Source organism: Salvia splendens, chromosome 4 (genome assembly GCF_004379255.2).
Source record: "Salvia splendens isolate huo1 chromosome 4, SspV2, whole genome shotgun sequence".
Lineage (NCBI taxonomy): Eukaryota > Viridiplantae > Streptophyta > Magnoliopsida > Lamiales > Lamiaceae > Salvia > Salvia splendens.
The window spans coordinates 21,468,295-21,491,741 of record NC_056035.1 but is presented as its reverse complement, the minus strand read 5'-3'; the positions used below and the strand labels follow the sequence as shown (position 1 = coordinate 21,491,741).

General features: G+C 38.2%; 2 protein-coding genes and 1 pseudogene across 2 annotated transcripts; 1 reads left to right on the top strand and 2 right to left on the bottom strand.

Annotated features, from left to right (window-relative positions):
• Positions 1-265: 265 nt before the first annotated feature.
• LOC121800820 (ubiquitin C-terminal hydrolase 12-like) lies at positions 266-8,331 on the bottom strand. Its single transcript, XM_042200323.1, has 21 exons — positions 8,328-8,331; positions 8,119-8,155; positions 4,956-5,034; positions 4,739-4,885; positions 4,568-4,654; positions 4,384-4,503; positions 3,990-4,112; positions 3,689-3,754; positions 3,186-3,254; positions 2,977-3,087; positions 2,675-2,730; positions 2,377-2,554; positions 2,139-2,240; positions 1,977-2,048; positions 1,783-1,848; positions 1,464-1,529; positions 1,211-1,297; positions 1,003-1,119; positions 830-901; positions 637-726; positions 266-532 (listed from the first exon to the last, which is right to left on the bottom strand). The coding sequence occupies exons 1-21, from the start codon at positions 8,329-8,331 to the stop codon at positions 464-466; spliced, it is 1,818 nt and encodes a 605-aa protein (XP_042056257.1). The 3' UTR covers positions 266-463.
• A 3,005-nt stretch (positions 8,332-11,336) lies between these two features.
• On the bottom strand, positions 11,337-12,990 carry LOC121800819 (annotated as a pseudogene).
• A 6,192-nt stretch (positions 12,991-19,182) lies between these two features.
• On the top strand, positions 19,183-22,592 carry LOC121800818 (probable glycosyltransferase At5g03795). Its single transcript, XM_042200322.1, has 3 exons — positions 19,183-19,252; positions 20,674-21,253; positions 22,106-22,592. Exons 1-3 carry the CDS (start codon positions 19,183-19,185, stop codon positions 22,590-22,592), a joined length of 1,137 nt encoding a protein of 378 aa, XP_042056256.1.
• The last annotated feature ends 855 nt before the right edge of the window (positions 22,593-23,447 follow it).

Below are 23,447 nucleotides of genomic sequence, written 5' to 3'. Positions count from 1 at the left end.
ATAATAATGTTAGAATTTGATAAGCTAAAAAGTGAAATCTCACGATGTTGGGAAAATTTGATCTTCGTAATTTTGAGAATCACGGCAAAGTCACAAGGTTCATTGAGCTTTGCTAGCACACTATTGACTAGTGCGAGGCAATCCATCAACATATATATACATACATACACACACACATGAGATATTGAAAATCGCATGGCAACATATAAATATCTATTCGAAAAGTAATGGCTAGAAATATCTATTTCAAAAATAAGAGAAATGATTATTTACCACCACATTCCCTGGATATAAAATTTGGGATGAACAGAAAAAATGACATAAGATTAAGAAACACAGAGTACTACTATCTATACTCACTTTACCGACCCGACCCGACCCGACCCGACCCTATTCAGCCAAAATCCTGTTATGAACGATCTTTCACGGGTATCGGAGGCTCAGGCAATGTTATAATTCTCGCCTACTGCAGGGGAATCTGGTGACCGGAACACAAAACGCAATATCTACTGCCTCTATCCAGAAAATTACCCTGAGCCTACCAAACACCGTAAACTTCTCTTCTCTTCGAAAAAGACAAGCGGTCAGTAGAAGTAGAATAACACAAGATTAAAAGATGGAAAACTGCTGACTCACCTGGTTCACAATAGTATATGCCCTTTTAGGTGTAGTAACAGAGTGCTCTAGCCCAAGGTACTGCTTCCAAACACCGTACACTTCTCTTCTCTGCGAAAAAGACAAAAGAACCTCACCAGTTTCAACTGGAATTCCATCAAAAGCTTATTTACTAAATTATCACAATGCCAGGGGGGGGGGGGCATAGTTTTACCTGGACCAGGAAACGACTGGAGACAACGTTAGAGTCCTCAAGATACTCTGGACATCCCAATGCGAACTTCCACTGTACATTTTTCCAAATAATGAAAATTAATGATCAGAAGGGAAGATTATCCACAAGAGTTAAACAGAATGTATCAAGGTAATGGCATTCAATTTACATGCCTTAGAAAACTCTTCATCTGGGACCTGCAATTTCTTTTGAATGCGGAGTTTAACATCTGCTAATGTTTCATCTTTATGAATAACCAATAAGAATGGGTCCCCGAAATTCTGTACTTGCTGTTCAGGGAAAAATGCAAGCATTGCATAAGTAGCTATAACTTATCTCATATCTACTTGCAAATCTAAAGTTCAGAAAAGGCTGAAATACCATTTGATTCTGGGAAACCTCCTTTGTAAAATGGTGAACATGAATCAAGTGATCGTTGCGCCCAAGATTCTTTTCTTCTTCCGGAATCTAAGATAAAACAGGACAGTATAAATATAGGGCCCAAAATGTTGTTCATTAGATGTATCACACATTAGTTCTAAGGGTGAAGAGGGATCAGGTAATATAGCTGAACTGTCAATATGATTTGTCCACAATGATGAGAGCGAGATAAGGCTTAGGAAATAGAATTCACCTCCTCAGCGCGCATCGTCCAATACTGGTCATTTATGTTCTCAATTTTTTCAAGGATGGGGAAAATCTGCAAAATCAAGGGAGGTTAGGATTATCCTGTGTGGTACATATTTAGATGAACATGGGATCAGAATTTGTTTGAAATTATTTGTGGCATCCACTTCATGCCATCTAGTCAAGCAACAATATGCCAGATCATAACGGTTACTGAGATTATATAGCATCCAAGTACAGCCAGAAATGACCCAACATACAATAAATGACCAAGGCTTCAGCAAACATATCAGGAACAAAAGACATGTTTGAGCCAAGATCATTACCTTGTAAATTTTATGATAGAAAACTTCAAGTAACCTAAGCTCAGCATTTGGTTGAGACAATTCTACCTACGATAAGATGCAAAAGAATTATAAAGGACATAATAAAAATAAAGAGAAGTTCGACAAATAAATCATTTGAAGATGCAATGAGTTAAACATAAAGACTATGGCCAAGAGCAGAACATAGGAAGAACCTTTTTCTTGATCTCATCGAGAACATCCCCAACAGTGCTTTGCTTTGGCAACCTAATATTGACAACAGCAGCCTGAGAAAGGAAATGCACGCATACTATGATGATGTCATCCGTCTTAAGCTAAAAATTTCAATAAAACGTAATGCCCAGAAATATCATCACCTCATCTTTTGTAACATGATGGAAGGCGACATTCAAATTCTTTATACACTGCAACTCTGGAAGCGGAATATCCAGCACTTCATAATACAATATATCGGAGATCTATTTCAAGAGGTCCACATAAATCATTAATCAACTACTTACATTCATGCTTCCTTCTTTATTCCTTATAATGAAAAAAGGAAACAAACCCAAAGAAACTAAATTAAAAATAGGGACAGATACTTCACAGCACTACCTGGTTGTGGTGCATAAGCATGTCTTGCAGATGATCAACTGATCTATATTTGATCGGATTTGGCTTTGGTTGCTGAGAATAGCAATTGTGAGGAGTAAGCCTAATTTTGGATGGATCCTCCAAGCCAAGTTGCTGGGCAATTTTTTCCACGACATCATCATATGTGTGATTCTTCGCTCTGTAGGTTCAAGCCAGATGCTCACAAACAAATCCTCCAGAATATAGAGAATACAAAATAATGGTACTTGAAAATCAGAGTCCTCAATGGTCAATGTGATGCCCATATAACCTTACTCACAATTCTAGGCAAAATGCATCTTCCCTGGGCCTCTCCAAGGCTCGAACATGCACAACCTGCAGAGGAACAAATAATGGTTGAAGGAAAGTTGCTCTCCACATCCAAACAGAAAGAATAAACTTCATAAAGTAGCATACAGCCAACTATTACTAAAAGAAACAAATAATAACTCTAATATAAACAATGTTCACCATAAGTGTTCAGAAAGATAACCACAAGCCAGGCAATAGAATAACTTACAATTTGCTAATTCACTGCCAGTGCCAAGAAGGCGTATTAAGCAACCTGAAGTAGGAGCTCACCTGGCGATTTTTCACATACTCCAAGTACGTAGGAACATCGGGGAAACGCATTTTGTTATACAGTTTATCCGAAGGTCGTTTCTGGAAGCAAATAATATCCCCATTTTCGATCTTAGGAGCCAATAGGGGGAGCGGTGAATAAGTACAAAACAGAGCATGAAAATGATTAATATAAACATATAGTAATAAATTAAAATTAAATAGTAAACCTGACTGGACAAAAATGAAGCTCTTTTATGAAGGCATTCGCACATTACACATGGCTCAAATTTTATTTCCTGTAGATTTAGCAGAAACATGACAATGTAATGTCAAATTGTCAAAAGAAGTTCTAAGTGTTCTGTAATTTTATGGCAGAGAAACCTCAAAAAGTTCAATTTCTTCATCAGGGGCAAATCCAGCCATTTCATTTAACTTTGATAGGATTTCAATGGGCTTTGCTGTGCCCTTGACAATAAGCCTCCCAGCGTAGCTGTAAAATTTTGATTTATATAATGGCAGCTGATTGAAATAAAAGAAAGGACAAAGATGATACTTCTTTTTCGGGATCATAAAGCTTAAAGAAGAGGAGAATGTCATCCTTAGTTATTTCTGGTAGAGGAATTGATTGTAAATCCTATACATTAAGCACAAAGAGAGTTGAGACAAAAATAACAAAAATCCTGCAATAGCCACTTCTATAAAAGATCTAACAAAAATATCACAGAAATACCAGTCCAAACTCTACTTCCAGAAATAATTTCAACTCTGCACCGTGCGCTTTACTAGATAAAGCAAACTAGATACGTAATAGGCAAAATGAAAGGGCCATAAACATCTTGTAGACATTGTGAACGTAAGCTTAGATTAAGATTCAGCAAGTCAAAGCCAAAATCAACCGAGTTAGAAACCAAATGAGACATTGGGTGGTCCTGGTTACGCAAATTCGGTACCATCATTTATGGATGTGGACAGAAACCAGCCAAGAGAAAGGCTCAAATTTTAGTTTTGCTTTGTCAGAACGAAATGCTTACAGTTTGAGCCTCCTCCTGGGGTGTCAATGGTCGGTTTGGGCGGTAAGTGTGGTTCTGCCTTTTCGCCCACATCCAGAAGCGCTGAAATTGAACTGGAATACCAAACTCTTTCGCAACTTCATCCTTCATAAGAAACCACAAAATCCACTTAACCGATGGCAATAACCAAAAAAGACCATTACATGATACAAGTCTCAAGAATACTAGAATAGTACTGTTTCCTGTATTTTATTCAGACATATACTTTGTTTCCGGAAACATGCATTGCAACAATTTTCACTCAAAAGGCATCTTATTGAAAAAATAGAGTCTAATAACGAACTTTTAATAGTAACATAGAGGGCTAGGCTAGTTTTGTGCTTTTTTCCACATTAAGGATGAGGAAATAAGATACCTTGAAGATATTAAAACGCATCTGCTTCTGGATACGGAAGTTACGGACTTTATCATGATCTACAAGATCAAAATATGCATGCTTTCCTATCTCTTCTTTTAAATCCTCATCTCGAGCAACCTGAAAATATTAATAAATGGCTTCAGCAGCCCATTTAATTGAGAATGCAGAACGCCATGAAAACCTTAATAATGGTGTAAAGTTGGGCTTGTGCTTTGTATCTTCTCTTGTCTTCCTTTTCTTCTTCTTCTTCTTCTTTTTTCAGTCTTATCTGGAATGAGTAAGCAAGTGATGGTTCATGAAAACACTCTGTTGATAACAGTAATACCAAAACACTAAAGCATTGCTTTATCACCCGGAGATGTTCTGCAATATCCTTCTCATCCACATCACACATAATCTTATCCTTGTCGCTCACTCGTATATACACAAGCATGTATGCATTTGAGCATTTTGTAAATTTGAATGGAGTATTGTTGTAGCCAGGATTTGTCTGTGGGAACTGTCAATATAGGGAACATAAGCACACATTTAAAAGGTCGTAAAGGCACAGAACCATGAGGAAAAATCACCTCTTCCTCGCCGCCATACTGCTCCTCTAGTGCCCTCTCCATGTCTTCTTTCGTGACCCTCTCATCATCAAACTTATACCTGAGAAGTGAGTCCTAACTCAGGAAAGATGAAGTTTCAGGTGCTTTTCAGATGAAATCAAATTGATTAAGCAACCATTATTAACTACATCTGCCCATGCGTGGTAAAATATTCGAATCATTATAAAAACTAAAACTATGGAACTTCGAAATATGTGTGTCTCCTCACTGAAAAAAAGTAAAATATGCGTTAGTTGATATGCAGGATCATCAGGGGTTGGGATTCTGCAGAAATAAAAAACATACCACAGGTCAGAAAATTTTGGTCTGATAAAAGCATAATAGTGTCCACCTTGCACCCCACCGCTGTGAACTAAAACACTGTCATAGAAAAGAAGCAGAGAAGAACAAGAAAAGGTTAGTAGTATTTGAGGGAAAAGTACTTATTTTTTCATGATGAGATACTAGGAAATCAATTACGTAAAAGGAATGCGATGAGGTATCCCAGAACAGTACTGAAGCACATTGGTTTATGCAAATAAAATGAGCAAAACTAATTACACCAGATCTGCCACAAATTTCTCATCTTAAATATAAGGAGAAAACAACATTGAGCCATCTTCATCAAAATTTATCAACTAAAATCCAATACTATACACTGTTGCATGCATGAGTATAAACCGTGATTAGCTTACATGCATGCAACATTAGCGAACATGCATGCGATATATAGTGAGAGCGCGGTGACGTGGCATTAGTTAAGAGGTCTCGACCAATGAGAAGAAGGCAATGACGTATTAACAGCCAATGAGAAGGGTCCTACGTGGAGGATACTAAGCTAGGAGGCGGCATGAGCTAGCTCGAGCTAGGAAACGGAGTATAAATAAGCTTAGCTACTCTTCCTTTTGTTTTTAGCGTTGATATTGTGTTGTTGAGCTGTAAGCTCGGAACTTAGGTCGTGGATCTAGAGTTCCTCTTCGTTGTTCATTCATATTGTGTAACTCTTCGTTTGTGATTCAATAAAACGTTCATTCCTTGATCATTCGTGTGTTGTGATTGCGGATATCGCGGAATCTCGGTGGAGTTGAGCTAAGATAGGGAGGTTACGACGAGAGATCGTAACAATTGGTATCAGAGCAATCGATCTCCGGACGTCGGAACGGTTACTCGAGGTGCGGAAATGGAGAAGAAAATGTTGGAGGCGATGGAGCAGAAATTGCAAGAGATGCGAGAAGAGCATAAGGCCGAGATGATGGAGATGTCGCAAACAATTGCTGCGCTTAATTTGCAGAATCAGAAAAATAATGAAATGGAGACTGGTTGGAATAGGTATGAAAATGGAGGAAGATCGACGCGATATGAATTTCCTAAATTCGATGGAGACGGTTTTGAAGGGTGGATGATGAGAGCTGAGTACTTTTTCCAAGTGGCTAAGGTACCTGAAGAGGATAAGGTTAGAGTGGCTGCAATTCATCTAGAAGGGAAGGCTTCGCAGTGGCATCGAGGTTTTGAAAGCTTACATGGAGATATGGCGTACGCGGATTGGTCGAGCTATAGCTCATCCTTGGCCGCTCGCTTTGGTGCTCACGCATATGAGGATCCATTAGCTGACCTCAGGAACCTCAAACAAACAGGTACGCTACAAAATTACATGGATACCTTTGATGAATTATATCCTAGAGCTGGAATTAGAGAGGATCAAGCTTTGAGCTTCTTCTTATCTGGATTAATTGATGAACTACAAATGCCTGTGCGTATGTTTAGACCTAAGGCATTATCTGAGGCTTACTCTTTAGCTAAACTACAAGAGTTGACTGTGAGAGCTCTAGGTGTTAAAACAAAGGTTAGTCAGAGCCATGTTCAAGCGAGCAGTAGCTACTATTCTAATAGCAAACCTTTGGCTGTGACTGCTACTAATAAGGTTGGAGTTTTGAATAACTGGAATGGAAGTAACAAGGAGGTTGGTAGACCGAATGGTGTTAGAGCTAGTACTAATTTGACTCCAAAAGAAATGGATGAAAAAAGGGCAAGAAAAGAGTGTTTCTGGTGCACGGAGAAATTCACTCCAAACCACCAGTGTAGTAAGAGAAGATCATATGTTGTGCAGCTGCTTGAGGTAGGAGAAGTGGGAAGTAATGAGGTGCAGGAAGTGAGTGAGGACGAAGAAGAAGATGAGAAATCTGGTCTGCAGCTCTCCTTACATGCTGTGTGGGGAAAGGATGGACCTCAAGTAATGAGGATTAGAGGGAAATGTCAGGGTAAGATCTTGAGAATATTGATAGATACTGGTAGCACTCACAATTTTTTAAGCTCGAAAGTGGCTAGAAAAATCAATTGTGAACTACTTCCTGTTAATTCAAAAGCTGTGGAAGTAGCTAATGGGCAGATTCTGCAATGCACCCAAAAATGCAATAGGTTGGAATGGGAGATGCAAGGATCCAGATTTCAGAGTGAAGTCTATCTTATTACTCTGGAGACTTATGATCTGATATTGGGTGGAGAATGGTTATCCACTTTGGGTGAGATTAAGTGGAATTTTAACAATCTCAGTATGGTTTTCAAGTTGAATGGAGAGAAAGTGAAGCTACAAGGTGAGAGATGGTCACCTAAGGTTGAGCAATTGAATTTTCTACACATAATGAATCCAGATGAAGCTGATGTTAATGAGAGAAAACTCAGTCAGTGGATACCTGCTGTTGAGTTGGAGACAGATTTATGTTATGAGCTTAGTGTTGAGGAAATTTGGCCAAAGCTTAATATGATGCTTAAAGAGTTTGCTGAAATATTTGAGGAGCCGAAAACACTACCTCCACAGAGAGAACTGGATCACAAAATTATTTTAAAAGAGGGAGCAGATGCCATCAACATGAGACCTTATAAATATGTTGCACATCAGAAAAATGTTATTGAGGCTATGATTGAAGATATGCTTAAGGCTGGAGTTATTCGACATAGTGAGAGCCCTTTTGCAAGTTCCATTGTGTTGGTTAAAAAGAAGGACTCTACTTGGAGAATGTGTGTGGATTATAGAGCATTGAATGCTATCACGGTCAAAGACAAGTACCCTATACCTGTTATTGAGGAGTTGCTAGATGAATTGGGTAAGGCTGCTTGGTTCTCAAAGATTGATTTAAGGTCAGGTTACTGGCAAGTAAGGATGAGACCGGAGGATGTCCACAAGACTGCTTTTAAAACTCACTCCGGGCACTATGAGTTTTTAGTCATGCCATTTGGTTTGACAAATGCTCCAGCAACATTTCAGAATTTAATGAACACAATTTTCAAGAGTTATTTGAGGAAATTTATACTGGTATTCTTTGATGATATTCTAGTCTACAGCAGCAACCAAGAGGCCCATGAGCAACACTTGAGAGTAGTTCTGGAATTGATGAAAGAGCATAGCTTATTAGCTAAAAGGAGCAAGTGTACTTTTGGGTGTAAGAAAGTGGAGTATCTCGGTCATGTTATATCTCATGAAGGGGTCTCAACTGATGAAGGAAAAATAGAAGCAGTGAAACATTGGCCTCAGCCTAAGACTGTCAAACAAGTGAGAAGCTTCCTTGGCTTAACTGGCTATTACAGGAGATTTGTGCATCATTATGGAGTGATAGCTAGACCACTGATAGAGGTGATTAAGGGCAATATATTCAAGTGGACAAATGAAGCACAAGAAGCTTTTGAAAAACTGAAAATGGCTATGATAACAGCTCCTGTGTTGGCCTTGCCAGATTTTACTAAAGAGTTCGTTATAGAGACTGATGCTTCAGGATTTGGAATTGGAGCTGTGCTAATGCAAGATAAGCATCCCATAGCCTTCATTAGTAAGTCCCTATCTCCTAAATATCAGACTTTATCAGTATATGAGAAGGAATTGTTGGCTATTTTAATGGCTGTGAAGAAGTGGTATCATTATTTGCAAGGCAAGAAGTTCATCATTCTGACTGATCATCAGAGCTTGAAATATTTGATGGATCAGAAGCTGACTACACCTACTCAACAAGCTTGGATGACCAAGCTAATGCAATTTGATTATGAAATTAGATACAAGAAAGGCATTGAGAATTCAGTGGCTGATGCTTTGTCTAGAGTTCCAGAAGTGATGACTTATGCTCTAACCTCCTTTGTGATTCCTCTTGAGTTAATTGCAAAAGTTAAGGAATCATGGAAAAAAGACACTCTGATCCAGAAAATTTTGGAAGAAAAAAGCAGAATACAGAGTCTCATCCAAAATTTAGTTGGGAGAGGGAAGAACTGAGAAGAAAAGGCAAGCTGGTGGTGGGAAATGATGTGTTACTTAAGGCTCAGATCTTATCTACCTTCCATGGATCTGCTTTGGCTGGTCATTCAGGAGTATTGGGAACTTACAAGAGGATAGCTGCCCTGTTATATTGGCCGAAACTGAGAAAAGATGTCAGAGAGTTTGTGCGACTATGTGTTACTTGCCAAAAATACAAGCCGGGTAATACTTCTCCATCTGGATTATTACAGCCTCTCCCAATACCTACTGCAATTTATACAGATATCTCAATGGATTTTGTTGAAGCTTTGCCGAGCTCTCAAGGTTATGACACTATATTTGTGGTGGTGGATAGGCTAAGTAAATATGCACATTTTATGGCTCTTTCACACCCATTTACAACAAAGAAAGTAGCTGAGGTGTTTATGGATTCTGTGTTTAAATTGCATGGAATGCCAGTTAAGATTGTGAGTGATAGAGGAGCTATCTTTGTGGGGAGCTTCTGGAAAGAATTCATGAGCTTGTTAGGGGTTGAGTTGTTGTATTCCACGACTTATCACCCAGAAACGGATGGGCAAACTGAAATAGTCAACCGAAGTTTACAATGCTATTTACGTTGTGCTATGGGAGAGAAACCGCATACTTGGTTCCATTGGTTGAGTTTGGCTGAATACTGGTACAATACTACTTATCACTCGAGTATTAGAATGACTCCTTTTGAAGCTCTATATGGCTTTACACCTCCTTTACATGTTCCTTACTTACCGGGTGATTCCAATATTGAAGCAGTCGATCTTGCTCTCAGAGACAGAGAAGAGATGCTTGCTATACTTAAACGAAATGTCCAGAAAGCGGCTGACAGAATGAAGAAACAAGCGGACAAACACAGAAGTGATAAGGAGTTTGAGATAGGGGAGTGGGTTTGGTTGAAATTGAGAGAGTATAGGCAGAGATCCATCCGAGGAAAACACCACAAATTTGAGCCCAAATACTTTGGTCCATATCAGATATTGGATAAGATTGGTGCAGTAGCTTATAAACTCAATCTACCAGCCTCGGCTACAATTCACAATGTGTTTCATGTATCATTGTTGAAACCAGCTTCTCCTCCAACAGGCCCCGTAACTGATCTACCAGAGATATCTCACTTAAATGACGCTATTCCTCAGGCGATACTCGATAGAAAAATGGTTAAGAGACAGAATCAAGCGGCTACTAAATGGCTCATCCATTGGGAGGGAAAATCGCCGGCAGATGCTTCATGGGAGTTTGCGGAGGTGATTAAAGCCAGATTTCCATGGTTCCTTGTGGAAAAGGAACCTTAAGAGGGGAGCATTGTTGCATGCATGAGTATAAACCGTGATTAGCTTACATGCATGCAACATTAGCGAACATGCATGCGATATATAGTGAGAGCGCGGTGACGTGGCATTAGTTAAGAGGTCTCGACCAATGAGAAGAAGGCAATGACGTATTAACAGCCAATGAGAAGGGTCCTACGTGGAGGATACTAAGCTAGGAGGCGGCATGAGCTAGCTCGAGCTAGGAAACGGAGTATAAATAAGCTTAGCTACTCTTCCTTTTGTTTTTAGCGTTGATATTGTGTTGTTGAGCTGTAAGCTCGGAACTTAGGTCGTGGATCTAGAGTTCCTCTTCGTTGTTCATTCATATTGTGTAACTCTTCGTTTGTGATTCAATAAAACGTTCATTCCTTGATCATTCGTGTGTTGTGATTGCGGATATCGCGGAATCTCGGTGGAGTTGAGCTAAGATAGGGAGGTTACGACGAGAGATCGTAACATACACTTTAAAGCATCACTCATTATTCTTGAGATGCATAACAAAGGCCCACAAAGAGTTACTGCATCCAAACAGAAGGGGATGACCTAAAAATTATGAATTTCGCATCACCAAGTTAATGAAGGACAAACAATCATTAAATTGTCGCATTTATGGAACTAATGGAATGGATAGTTAGAAATAAAAATATAACGATTAACCTAGCGTAAGAGGATTGAATATCATTGCACCAACTTATTATACAACGTCTTATAGGCAAACATGTGACAACAATTCTTATTTGACATTAATGATATTCTCTCTCCCACGTCCTCTGTTAGTTAAGATCAATTTCTCAATGTATGAAACTTTGTATTCCAATCCTACTCAATAAAACAAGAAATGAGAAAACAAGTAGTGCTAGACTGCTATTCCAACCGGGACTCCTAAAGTGGGATACCAAAAAATGGTAAACTTGGGCTCCTAAAGTGGGACGGAGGGAGTATTTATTTCAAAAACCAGATTCACAGGTCAAAGTACAGGAAAACTCTATTTAAATAAGTAAATATAAGAATAGAATGATACATTTATAACTCCAAGCTAAGATCAAACAGTTAAGCCGATGATTGATCATATACCCAAGATGCTAACCAGAATGTACATAAAGAAACAAGATAAAGATAATCAAACATTAAGAAACAAATACACAATGATCAATATTTCAACAACTCACCTTAACCATTGTATCCTTCATAAAATCATATTCAAAACGCTTTAACTGAAGCTGGAGAACTGGAGGGAAGTCAATGAACAAGACACCCTTCTTTGCATCCTAAGGACAAAATATATTTTCAGCCAAGGAGAATGAATAATGAGTTCTAATGTTACACAAATAAATTAATCAATCAACGAGGAAAAATCAGAGATATTGACATACACGAGTTTTCTTAGGGGCAAGGAAGTTACGTAGATTTCCTTAAATCAACAATTAAGTTAAGCTAATAGTCTCAAATATACACCATTATCTGCTATTGCAGCAGCATACCTGCATACCATCTCCTTCGGCATGATATTTGTTATCTCCCTCGAGACGTTCGACTTCTACATACTTGTCAAATGAAGCATAAACATCCTTACAACCTTTTACATCAAGCTGAAGGTCTGCCACAAGAACACGAGTTATAAATCCCTGATTCAACATCAGAATGCCAGGAAAGTGCAGCTGTATAAGAAAGCACCAATACCATAAAATGATTCTTTTCCAGTAGACTTGAAATCTACGTTGATGCACTCTATGTAATTCATATGGTTTCCTTCAAACAATTTTTGTATAGTTCCTTCCACAACAGTTCCCTGTACCAGTACAAGAGATAATATAACATCACCACTTACTTTATTAACATAAAAAGATAGATACACATAAAAGATCTCATGTTGTCAGACATCAGTAGATTCAGTACCTTCATCTTGTGTTCAAGCTTTTCAGACAAAACTCTGTTCAGTTCTTGCACATCATGTTGCATAAAAGAATCATACGTGTCCCATCCAAATGATTTAGTCAATTCTTTTGTAGCTACGCTGGTGTCATGATACTGGAGCTTATAAAATAAACTCTGTAACGCCAAAGGTATGCTTCCTGTAGGGTTATCATTCTCAGTTGTTGGCATGTGATATACAGCCTGATACAAGATTTCTCAGGTTAATAGTATATCGGAATAATATTGGTGACAGGAACATATGGTAACCTTTCTAAAGTAAGGAATGTGGTACAAAGTTTGGAGCAGAGAATTCATATAACAAGTTGCTCCCTGGTTCTTAAGTCCAACAAAGCCAGTTTCTTTCTTTGAGTCATATATCCAATAATCATTGACTCCACGTACAGCGACATCAGCTTCGACAAATACAAGTATCATTCATTAGGTAACCCTTGTTGGTGTCATACAGCTCACTAAGATGCATGCCGCTGCGCTCTTGCAGCTGACACGGCGCTGCGCGATGCATCGAGCACGTCCGTGCCAACAATTTGATTTTTTTAAATCGGATTTTAATTAAAAAATCCGATTAAAAATAAAAAAATATTTTCCCACTTTCCAAAAAATTATATTCGTTTTCTACTCACTTTTAATTTATTTTTCAATTTTTTCCCCAAAAATACACATTTTCATCTGTAAATACCCCCACTTCCACACCAAAAATTCACACCACACTACACAATTCTCATCTAAATTCTCTCATTTCTATTCTTACAATTCTCAATCTTTCTTTCACTCACAACAAAAAACTGTCCGGCTCCGGCGATCACCGCTCCGGCTCCCACGGTTGGAACCTCGATTGGTTCGGTTCACAACCATTTCCTAGTCCGGAAACGGAATATTCGGCCCCTCCTCAAACCCAAGGTTCGCGAGTTCCGGGTGGCTACAGGCCTTACCCGATCGACGACCAAGATGCCCCCGAAGGGCAATACGGGTGGACACCCGAACCACCCGTACCTAAAGCGGGAGGGAGCGGCCCCTCTCAAACTCCTCCTCTTCCTAGTCGTGGTGTCCGAACTCCGTACACTCCGGGGGAGATGGAGCAATTATTCAAAGCGTACTTGTCAATCTCCGAAGATCCGGAGGTTGGCACGAACCAATCCGGTGACCATTATTAGTGGCGCATCTGTCGCCGGTACAATCAAAACGGGCCGGCTGGAACAATCGAGCGCAACGAGAGTATGGTGCGCAATGCCATATACAAAGCCAACGAAGAAATCCAAAAGTTCCAGGGGTATTACCTCCAGGAAGAGCGGTCGGCGGGGAGCGGCCGGAGCGAGCTTGACATCATCAGCTCCGCCTTGGCAACCTACCAATCCATGAACTACAAGCCGTTCAAGTACCTCAACATTTGGCAGGAGACGCGGGCGCATCCGAAGTATAAGGGAGGCGTATCATCCTCCTCTAGCTCCAACTCCAAACGGTCGAGGTCGATATCCCTATCCGACGCCGGCTCCGAGGATGAGGCTAGCCAATTTGCCGGAGCTAACTTGGGTAGCCCCGACGCCGGCCAGAGCAGTTCGAAACGTCGGCCGCAAGGAACGAAGAAGGCGGCGGCCAACCGCCGTCGCGCCGCGACTCCATCCGCCCCCGATCCCTATGTGCCACCTCAACCCCCCACCAACTCGTTGAGGGGGATTTTGGCCCAATCTAATTTGGCCGATAGGTTAACTATGACTCCCGAGCAACTTCGATCGCATGTGGCGATGATACGGGGTCTCCAAAAAACATTGGCGGTAGAGCCGGATGAATAGTCATCCACGGGGGTAATTTTTATTTTTTAGGTGTTTAATTATGTAATTTTTAATTTTTAGGATTTTAATTATGTAATTTTTAATTTTTAGTATTTTAATTATGTAATTTTTAATTTTTAGTATTTTAATTATGTAATTTTTAATTTTTAGTATTTTAATTATGTAATTTTTAATTTTTAGTATTTTAATTATGTAATTTTTAATTTTTAGTATTTTAATTATTTAATTTTTAATTTTTTTATAATTTGTAATATTATTCCGGGTATTTTTAATGCATTTTAATTTTGTGTAAATATTTTTATTTAAATTGAATAATAGAATGGTGGGACCCTTAAGCTTGTACTTGCGGAAGAGCACGGATGTGGGCGTTGTGCTCTTGCCTAAGAGCAGGGAGTAAAAGTGGTAGGAGTAGATGGTTAAATTAATAGACCCAAAATCCAAATAGAGAGAAAATAGATTTGATGTAGAAGTTTAAACTATTTTTAAAAATTAGTAGTACTAGATAAGTATAATTATAAAATAATTACATTTTGATGTTTAAACTATTTACAAAATTTTATATTTATACTAGTTTATACTCCTTCCGTCTTATCTAAGTGGAACATTTCATTTTCAGCACATGATTGTACATAGAGTGTTGTTTAGTTGGAGAGAGGATAAAGTAAGAGTGAGAAAAAGTAGAGTAAGTGATATTTCTATTTTAAGAAATGTACTATTCCATCCGTTTCATAAGAATATGAACTTTTGGTTGAATATGAGTTTTAATGCATATATTTTAATGCATATTGGTAAAATAAATGAGATAGAAATAAAAATTAATTAAAATATTGTAAGTGGAAAATGAGTCTCACCTTATTAAAGAGAAAAGTTTTTCCATAATTAGTTGGAAAGTGTATATTTTTATGGGACGGACTAAAAAGAAAAGAGTATAATTTTGTGGGACAGAGGAATATTGAAGATGGAGTGAAAGAGTCGATAGAGCATTGGAGATGATATTTGGGGAGTTTAAACTTATCATGCCAATTATCTTGAAAATTATATTAAAATTCTAAGTTTTTAATTCATCTAATTATTTTAGTTAAATGCAATTGTCATCGAATGTATGCAACATAGTCATGTTTGGTTGCCAGGATTTTACCTGAGAAAGTAATCTGATTCCTTAAATTTTAAATTCCTGTGTTTGTTTCCGTTTTTAATCGAACTGGGAAAGTAATCAAAATCCTGAAACAAGGAAAGTTAGTACAACTTTTAAGGATTCTCGGGAAAGTAATCAAAATCCTGAAACAAGGAAAATATAATGATAATAATAATAATAATAATAATAATAACAATAATAATAATAATCTTATTTATTAATATATTATTTTTATTATTATTATATATTATGATGTATAATCCATATTTAAACTATCCATCGTAATAATAAATAAAATAATATAAATATTATCATTTGTAATTAATAATTTATTAAATCAAATATATACTTTCAAATATTGATATTTTCCAAACACGAGAAAGTAAAGTTATTAGAAATCATATTCTCGGGATTCATTTTCCTATAAATAATTTTCCTTGCCAATTTTACTTTCTCGCCAATCAAACAACGCCTAAAAGTAGGGGAAATGGAGATTGGATTTGCTCAATCCTATCTTCCTAAATCAAGCTTGATTATTTGGCGCGGTCAAAATATTGTAGCTATAATGTTGGGTTCAAGCTGGGACTTTCACATACAGTCCATCATTTAAAAATGTATTGAAATATTGACGGACAAATGTATTGGAACTATATTTAAGTTCAAGTTATAACTTTCCCATTTAATTCATGTATTCTAACATTGCACTATAAATCTTCATAATTTTTCAATCAAAATCACGTGATACATATATCCTTATTAATTATTGCCATTTACAACATTGAATAATAATCTATAATTTAACTAATCTATCCTAATTATGATATAATTTATTTCCTTATCAATATAATTTCAATTTATACCTATTTTGAAGATATTAAAAATTGTGGGATGATAAAAGATTGTAGTGTTGCTACTCGGTGCAGTAAGTCATAGTACGTAATACTGATACGACCCTTTGTCGTATCCCTTTCTCCGGCGTCCTTACGTAGGATCGGCGGCGATCTAGTTCGTGGCTGTGCGCGGAGCTCCTCTGTCGGGCAGCGGCGTGACTAGGGTTGATAGAACAATTCACGATTGTTTGTGGAAAAATAATATTTCTTTCATTGATTGATTTCCTAAAATGATAACACCCTATCTATTTATAATGCTAGAATATCTACTTAATGAACAAGAAACAAATATATGAAAAGATATTCAAATCCCTAATAAATCTAAACTATACGAAGGCTCGTATCAACTCTCCCCCGGTTAAAATCCACCTTGTCCTCAAGGTGGAAACTACGAAGCAACAAAGTGTTGAACGCAGAAGCTTTGACGAGGCATCTCCTCCGGGATCAAACACATATCGAACAGTTGAATGCCTTCCTTTATCACCTCCAAGAACACTCAAATATGGCGCGTCATTGCACGGAGGGATGAATCGCGCATCGACGACGAGTGATGTCGAACGATGAACAATACTTGGAACATCGGCATCAACGAAATCCACATAGAAATAGGCAATTGTCCTTACACCAGTGCAATCACCACCTCTCTTAAACCCACAGTTCGCACCATCCATCAATGACATTTGAGCCACATTGAACGATGCGATTATCTTCTCCCCTTTACCAATAGAACCACTCTCCTCTTTATCTTCTAGCAATGTCACCTCTTTATCTTCTAGCAATGTCTCCTCCTCTTCTAGCAATGTGTCCTCCTCTTCGACAATCTTCTCATCATATACCCTGACGAGCCCTTGCAGCGGCATATTGTCGGTCTTATCGATCTCTTCTATGGCCTCGTCGTTTGGAACATCAAGATTAGAGCCCCCATTGTGAGCGGCATTGTTGGGAACTTTCTCATCGTAAGTGGCCACGCCCTCATCTCCCTCCTCGGCGTAACACAATAAACACTGTTTGCACACATGACCCACCACCCATTTATCTGGGCAGTAATAACACAGACCCAACCGAGCTCGTTCCACCTTTTCTGCCTGCGAAACCCGGACCCTCGGCGGTCTTGCCTGATCAACCGCACGTCCCGGACCTCCCTGGGTCTGAAACGGCGTCGGTAAAGGTTGCGATGACTGCTGCGCCGGAGTACTCAACTGTAGCCTCTCCTTCATAACTGGTTTAGGGCCTTGACGATCAAAACGATCAAGCACATCTTCCAAGAAATCCTGCCACGTCACGAAATCGTTATTTGCAAAATAGTTGAATACCCAATCCGCCGCTGGTTGATCAAATAACATGACCGCGTAGTGCAATCGTTGGGCATCGGGCATCATCAAATGATTGAAGTAAGATTGGACCCTCGAGATCCAATTTGATGCATTTGTCCCCGCGAAACGAGGAGGATGCATTTTGATCCGCTCCGGTTTGACATACCCCGCAATTTGAAACCTCTGGTGTGGGTCCCAGCAAGACGGCGGGCGATCGACTGACTGATCGTACCCGTTGGACTGGTTACGAGATTGGCGATAACCCATTTCCCAAGGTTTCTGTTGACGAAAATCTTCATCATCGAAGTCCTCTCCGTACTCGTATCCCAGTGGAGGTTCTGTATAGCGAGACCATGCGGGTTTCAGGTTCTCAAACCGCCGATCAGTCTTGTCTCTCCACGCAATCAGCTTATCCAAGCGATCCAGCAGGCGATCCAGTTTAAGGCTAACCGGATCATCATGGTGTGACCCCTCTCCGGGTCTGTTCTCCATCTCACCGTCGTCGAACGGCCGACGGTTGTAATTCCCAAAATCACGACATCCAACCGGCTGTTGGCGACGTGAAAAGACATCGGGTCGGGACGATCCCCAAACCGACTTACCGTTGTTGTTGAAGCGTTTCATGAGTACATAGGATGAAAGCACCAGTTGATACGACCCTTTGTCATATCCCTTTCTCCGGCGTCCTTACGTAGGATCGGCGGCGATCTAGTTCGTGGCTGTGCGCGGAGCTCCTCCGTCGGGCAGCGGCGTGACTAGGGTTGATAGAACAATTCACGATTGTTTGTGGAAAAATAATATTTCTTTCATTGATTGATTTCCTAAAATGATAACACCCAATCTATTTATAATGCTAGAATATCTACTTAATGAACAAGAAACAAATATATGAAAAGATATTCAAATCCCTAATAAATCTAAATTATACGAAGGCTCGTATCAAATACCCAACACTGATTATATAAAGATCACAAAGTATGCCTCAAAATGTGACATGCCTAGTGATTAGATCAATCTATTCACACAGCTCAAATGATTTCAAGCATGTGGACAGTAGATTGACGCCCCAAACGAAGAAGGATATTCGTTTAATAAGGCTTGGGTAGAATGATGCCACAAACTATTGTGAATGTGTAATTATTAATCCGCATTATCAACATTTATAATGTCAGTATCTTACTTCAATCAAAATAAAATTTAGTAGTTCCATTATTCAATTATAAAGGAGCCAATTTGCATTCTACTTGTATCACAAAACCTGCATTGATATTCCATACTACTACAATCTAAATCTCTCTGTCTCAATCATCTCAAAATTACTTGTCAAAAAACTCTCTATAGAGTAGGGCATGGCGGCATCCGCCGCTAGCTTCCCGATTCCGTCGTTGTCGCAGTTCCGACATGTGCAGAAAGATTCGGTCCGAGGCCTATTCATCCTGCTCATAACCAGCTCGTTATTTTTCGTTTTATAATCATTTTCTAGCACAAAACATGGCATTCATCATCAAGAAGGCATAATTCACCCTCCTAAAGCTAATCTTACCACTTCAACAATCGCGGTCGCACGTTATGCACAACAACCCTTTCATCTCTCAAGAATCATTCAATCCGCCATTGCCGATGAAAAGAGGTCGTGATGGTAAGAAATAATTAAATATTATTGTTTACCTTAATTTATATTAGCAATTGCTTGCAATATACTAGCTGGCTTTAGTTTTTTCAAAGTATAGTTAATTAACATTCGTTCCACATGCAATAGAAGTCCTATTTAACTTTTACACGAATTTCAAAAAATGTAAAGAAAAGTGTGTTGAGTAAAGGTCACTTTCGGTCATAAATATATGACAAAATACAAATTTGATACAAAACATTCATTTTTTTAAAAACAGATCCAAAACAAATGATATCCTTGTCGGAGTGGTCTTTTTTTTATGGTTCCGTCAAAAAACTAACGGTCATGCCACTGTGCAATTAGCGTTGCCGTTAGTTTTTTGACAGAACCGTAAAAAAGGACTACTTCGGCGACATTTTCATTTGTTATGGACCTGTTTTTCAAAAAGTGAATATTTTGAACCAAATTCGTATTTTAGTCATATGTTTAGGACCAAAATTGACATAAACTCTAAAATATAAATAGAATAAGTTGGTGGAATGTGGGGCATACTTACCATTTATGGTAAAAGTGAAATATGACTGTTATTTAGGGATGTTTGGGAACTGCAAAAACAAGACTCTTGGGGGGGGGGGGGGGAGGTAGTAATTAATACTCACTCTGTCCATCATTTAAAGAGCAATTTTGTTGTTTTGGGTTGTCCAAGATTTATGAAACCATTTACTTTTTTTCCACTTTTAGTATGCGGACCTCACATTCTATTAACTTTTTACATTTACAATCCATTATAAAACTAATACTCCCTCCGACCTGTTAGAAATGAAATATTGTTTTTCGGCACGAGATTTTATGTAGTGTTGTTTTGTGAAATTAGTGAGGAGAGAATAAAGTAAAATAGATGATATTGTTTCCATTTTAGGAAATGTTTATTTTTATGGACAATTAAAAAAGGGAAATGTTTCATTTTTAATAGGATAAAGAGAGTATTGAAAATAGTAATTAATACTCACTCTGTCCATCATTTAAAGAGCAATTTTGTTGTTTTGGGTTGTCCAAGATTTATGAAACCATTTACTTTTTTTCCACTTTTAGTATGCGGACCTCACATTCTATTAACTTTTTACATTTACAATCCATTATAAAACTAATACTCCCTCCGACCTGTTAGAAATGAAATATTGTTTTTCGGCACGAGATTTTATGTAGTGTTGTTTTGTGAAATTAGTGAGGAGAGAATAAAGTAAAATAGATGATATTGTTTCCATTTTAGGAAATGTTTATTTTTATGGACAATTAAAAAAGGGAAATGTTTCATTTTTAATAGGATAAAGAGAGTATTGAAAATGGTTCCTACTTCTGCTCACTTTCTCTATTTACTTCTCTCTACAAAGTCGAGCAATTTCTTAAAATCCATGCTGAGTCGAAAACTCAAACGGGCTCTTAAATAGTGATCAATTATGATATTTATATGCAAGATGACGATGCATTCCACCAGAGAAGCCTATTCATGGAAGACTACACAGAAATGAATAAGAGCATGAAAATATACATGTACCCACACAACAAGAATGACCCCTTCGCAAACGTGCTACCGCCGCTGGATTCCGAGCCAGACGGCAACTACGCAAGCGAGGCCTATTTCAAGAGAGCCCTCTTCAAGAGCCATTTCCTCACAAATGATCCCTCCGAAGCGCACCTCTTCTACCTCCCTTTCTCTATTGTGAGCCTCAGACACGACGAGAGAGTAGGCGTTGGAGAGATTCAAGCGTATGTCAATAACTATGTTCAAGACATCAGCCGAAGCTACCCCTTCTGGAACCGGACAGGCGGCACAGATCATTTCTATGTCGCCTGCCATTCCGTGGGGCGAAACGCCATGGAAAAATCGATCCAAGTTAAACTCAACGCGATTCAAGTGGTGTGCTCCTCTAGCTACATCTTGCCTGGCTACGTCTCCCATAAAGACGCTTCGATACCGCAGATATGGCCCAGAAGAGATCGTCCACCGATCCAACCTCCGTCGAACAGGTTTAGTTGCTATCCAATGCAAATATTTTCATGCATTTTTCATTTTCTACATCTTCTCTATCACAGATAAAGTTTTTGATCTAATCAAAATGAAAGAAATTACTATATCATTTTTCTGTACTTTCTTTGCACCCGCAAATATAGAGATCTGATTTCAATAAACAATTGATAAAGTAAGAGAGAATAAAAAGTATAGTTGAACTAGTGTTAATAGATAGGAGAGCTATTACTCCCTTGGTCCGCCATTTATAGTCCCCTTTTTACTCAGTACATGTTTTAAGAAATTGTTTGACTCTATCAATAAAAATGAGAAAATGAGTTAGTAGGTTACGAATCCCACTTTTACATATTGGTTTTATAATAGAATGTGAGTGTAATGGGTTTAGTGGAATACGTATCCTACTTTTATATATTAGTTTTATAATAAAATGTGAGTATAATGATTTAGTTGAATGGTGGATCCACTAAATGAGACTTTAAATCACAAACTTCTAAAAATGGCAAAATGAGACTATAATGACAGATGGAGTGAGTAGTTGCGTTTAGTAAGTGGATACTAGAGCTTTAATGGGACAACTTGTAAATCAAATGATGTAAAGAGATAATGAGTTGTGGGAAAAAATTTATGAATGGATGTGGACTATAGACTAAAATAACAAAAATAGACTAATTTTATAGGAGAAAGGGAGCTGTGAATTTGAAACAAAAGGTAACACACGCTCAAGAGTTACTGGTAATTTATGACCTCAAATTTGTCAAATTTAAATTATGTTTTTGGACCATCTTTCCTGAAATCATGAGTTCCACTATTTTCACTTATCAATGATGTGTTATTATCTACGATGGTTTCAGAGATAATCTTGCATTCTATGCCGGAACAATGAATTCAAGGGTCCGTGAATATCTCGTGAAGACGTGGGTGAACGATTCAGAGATTTTAGTGCATCCGGACCGCCTCAAGACGCCGTACTCGGAGTCTCTCGTGAGGAGCAAGTTCTGCATCCATGCTAAGGGATATGAAGTGAACATAGCTCGAATAGGGGATGCTTTGTATTATGGGTGTGTTCCTGTAATTTTAGCAGATCACTATGATCTTCCATATGCGGACATATTGAACTGGGAGAGTTTCTCGATTGTTTTTTCAGCTTCGGACATTCCGATCATGAAGGACGTTCTTAGAGAAAAGGTTAAGTCGGGTGAATATTTGAGGTTGCATGGAAATGTGATTAGAGTGCAGAATCATTTTCAGTGGCATAGTTTGCCGGTTGATTATGATGCATTTTACATGGTTATGTATGAGTTGTGGCTCCGAAGAAGTCATGTGAAAATCAATAGTTGATGAGTGGTTTGTTTGTATGATTCGTTTGTACTCCCTACCTTCCATGTCAATATAAACGTTTTATTTTATGTATATTTTTTGTAAAAATAATACTCCCTCCCTCCCAAAAAGTAGAGTAGTTTTTCCAGTTTGGATCGTCCCCAAAACTAGGCAAAGTCTAAATAAGGAAAGTTTTGAACTACAAATAACGTGGACCCCACAAATCCACTATCACTACTCCACTACATTTTCTATCTCTCTTTTATTTCAGCAATTACACATTAAAACCCGTGCCATATAAAACTTTGTCAATTTTTTTGGAAACGGAGGGAGTAATAAATAGCTAAAGTGGAAAAAGAGTAAAATAATAGAGAGAATATTGTAGAGAACAATTCTTTACATTATTCTCTCTTACTTTCACTATTTATTACTCACTTGTCCTTGAAAATTGGTCACTTATTTCCATTTTCGTCTGTTACTAAAAATTTGTCACATTTTACTTTTACAATTTTTTGTAGTGGACCATATATTCCACTAACTCATTCACACCCACATTTTATTGTAAAATTAATATATAAAAGTAGGACCACATGCTAGTAACTTTTTCAACTCACTTTCTATTACATTTCTTAAAACTCGTACTAGGTCAAATGGTGATGAATTATTAGGGATGAAAGGAGTATTACTTTTCCAAAGTAAGTGCAGAAAATGAAACGCTACGGAGGAACAGATGGAATAATTGTATAATGTATGAGCATTTGTTTGATTCGTAATTAATATTTGTCGTTTATAATTGAAGCTTACTACAAAAAATATGGATTGTATCGAGTAAGGCTAGTCCTCGTAATTTCCGGCAACTTTTCGATCATACCTTAG

Coding starts and splice junctions, on each gene's coding strand:
- LOC121800820 (XM_042200323.1), bottom strand. Junction 2,555..2,674: donor GATGCATTTTGCCTAGAATT/GTGAGTAAGGTT, acceptor TTGAACCTACAG/AGCGAAGAATCACACATATG. Junction 533..636: donor CATATACTATTGTGAACCAG/GTGAGTCAGCAG, acceptor TGGTAGGCTCAG/GGTAATTTTCTGGATAGAGG.
- LOC121800818 (XM_042200322.1), top strand. CDS start 19,183: ATGCACAACAACCCTTTCATCTCTCAAGAATCATTCAATCCGCCATTG. Junction 19,253..20,673: donor GATGAAAAGAGGTCGTGATG/GTAAGAAATAAT, acceptor GCTCTTAAATAG/TGATCAATTATGATATTTAT. Junction 21,254..22,105: donor ATCCAACCTCCGTCGAACAG/GTTTAGTTGCTA, acceptor CGATGGTTTCAG/AGATAATCTTGCATTCTATG.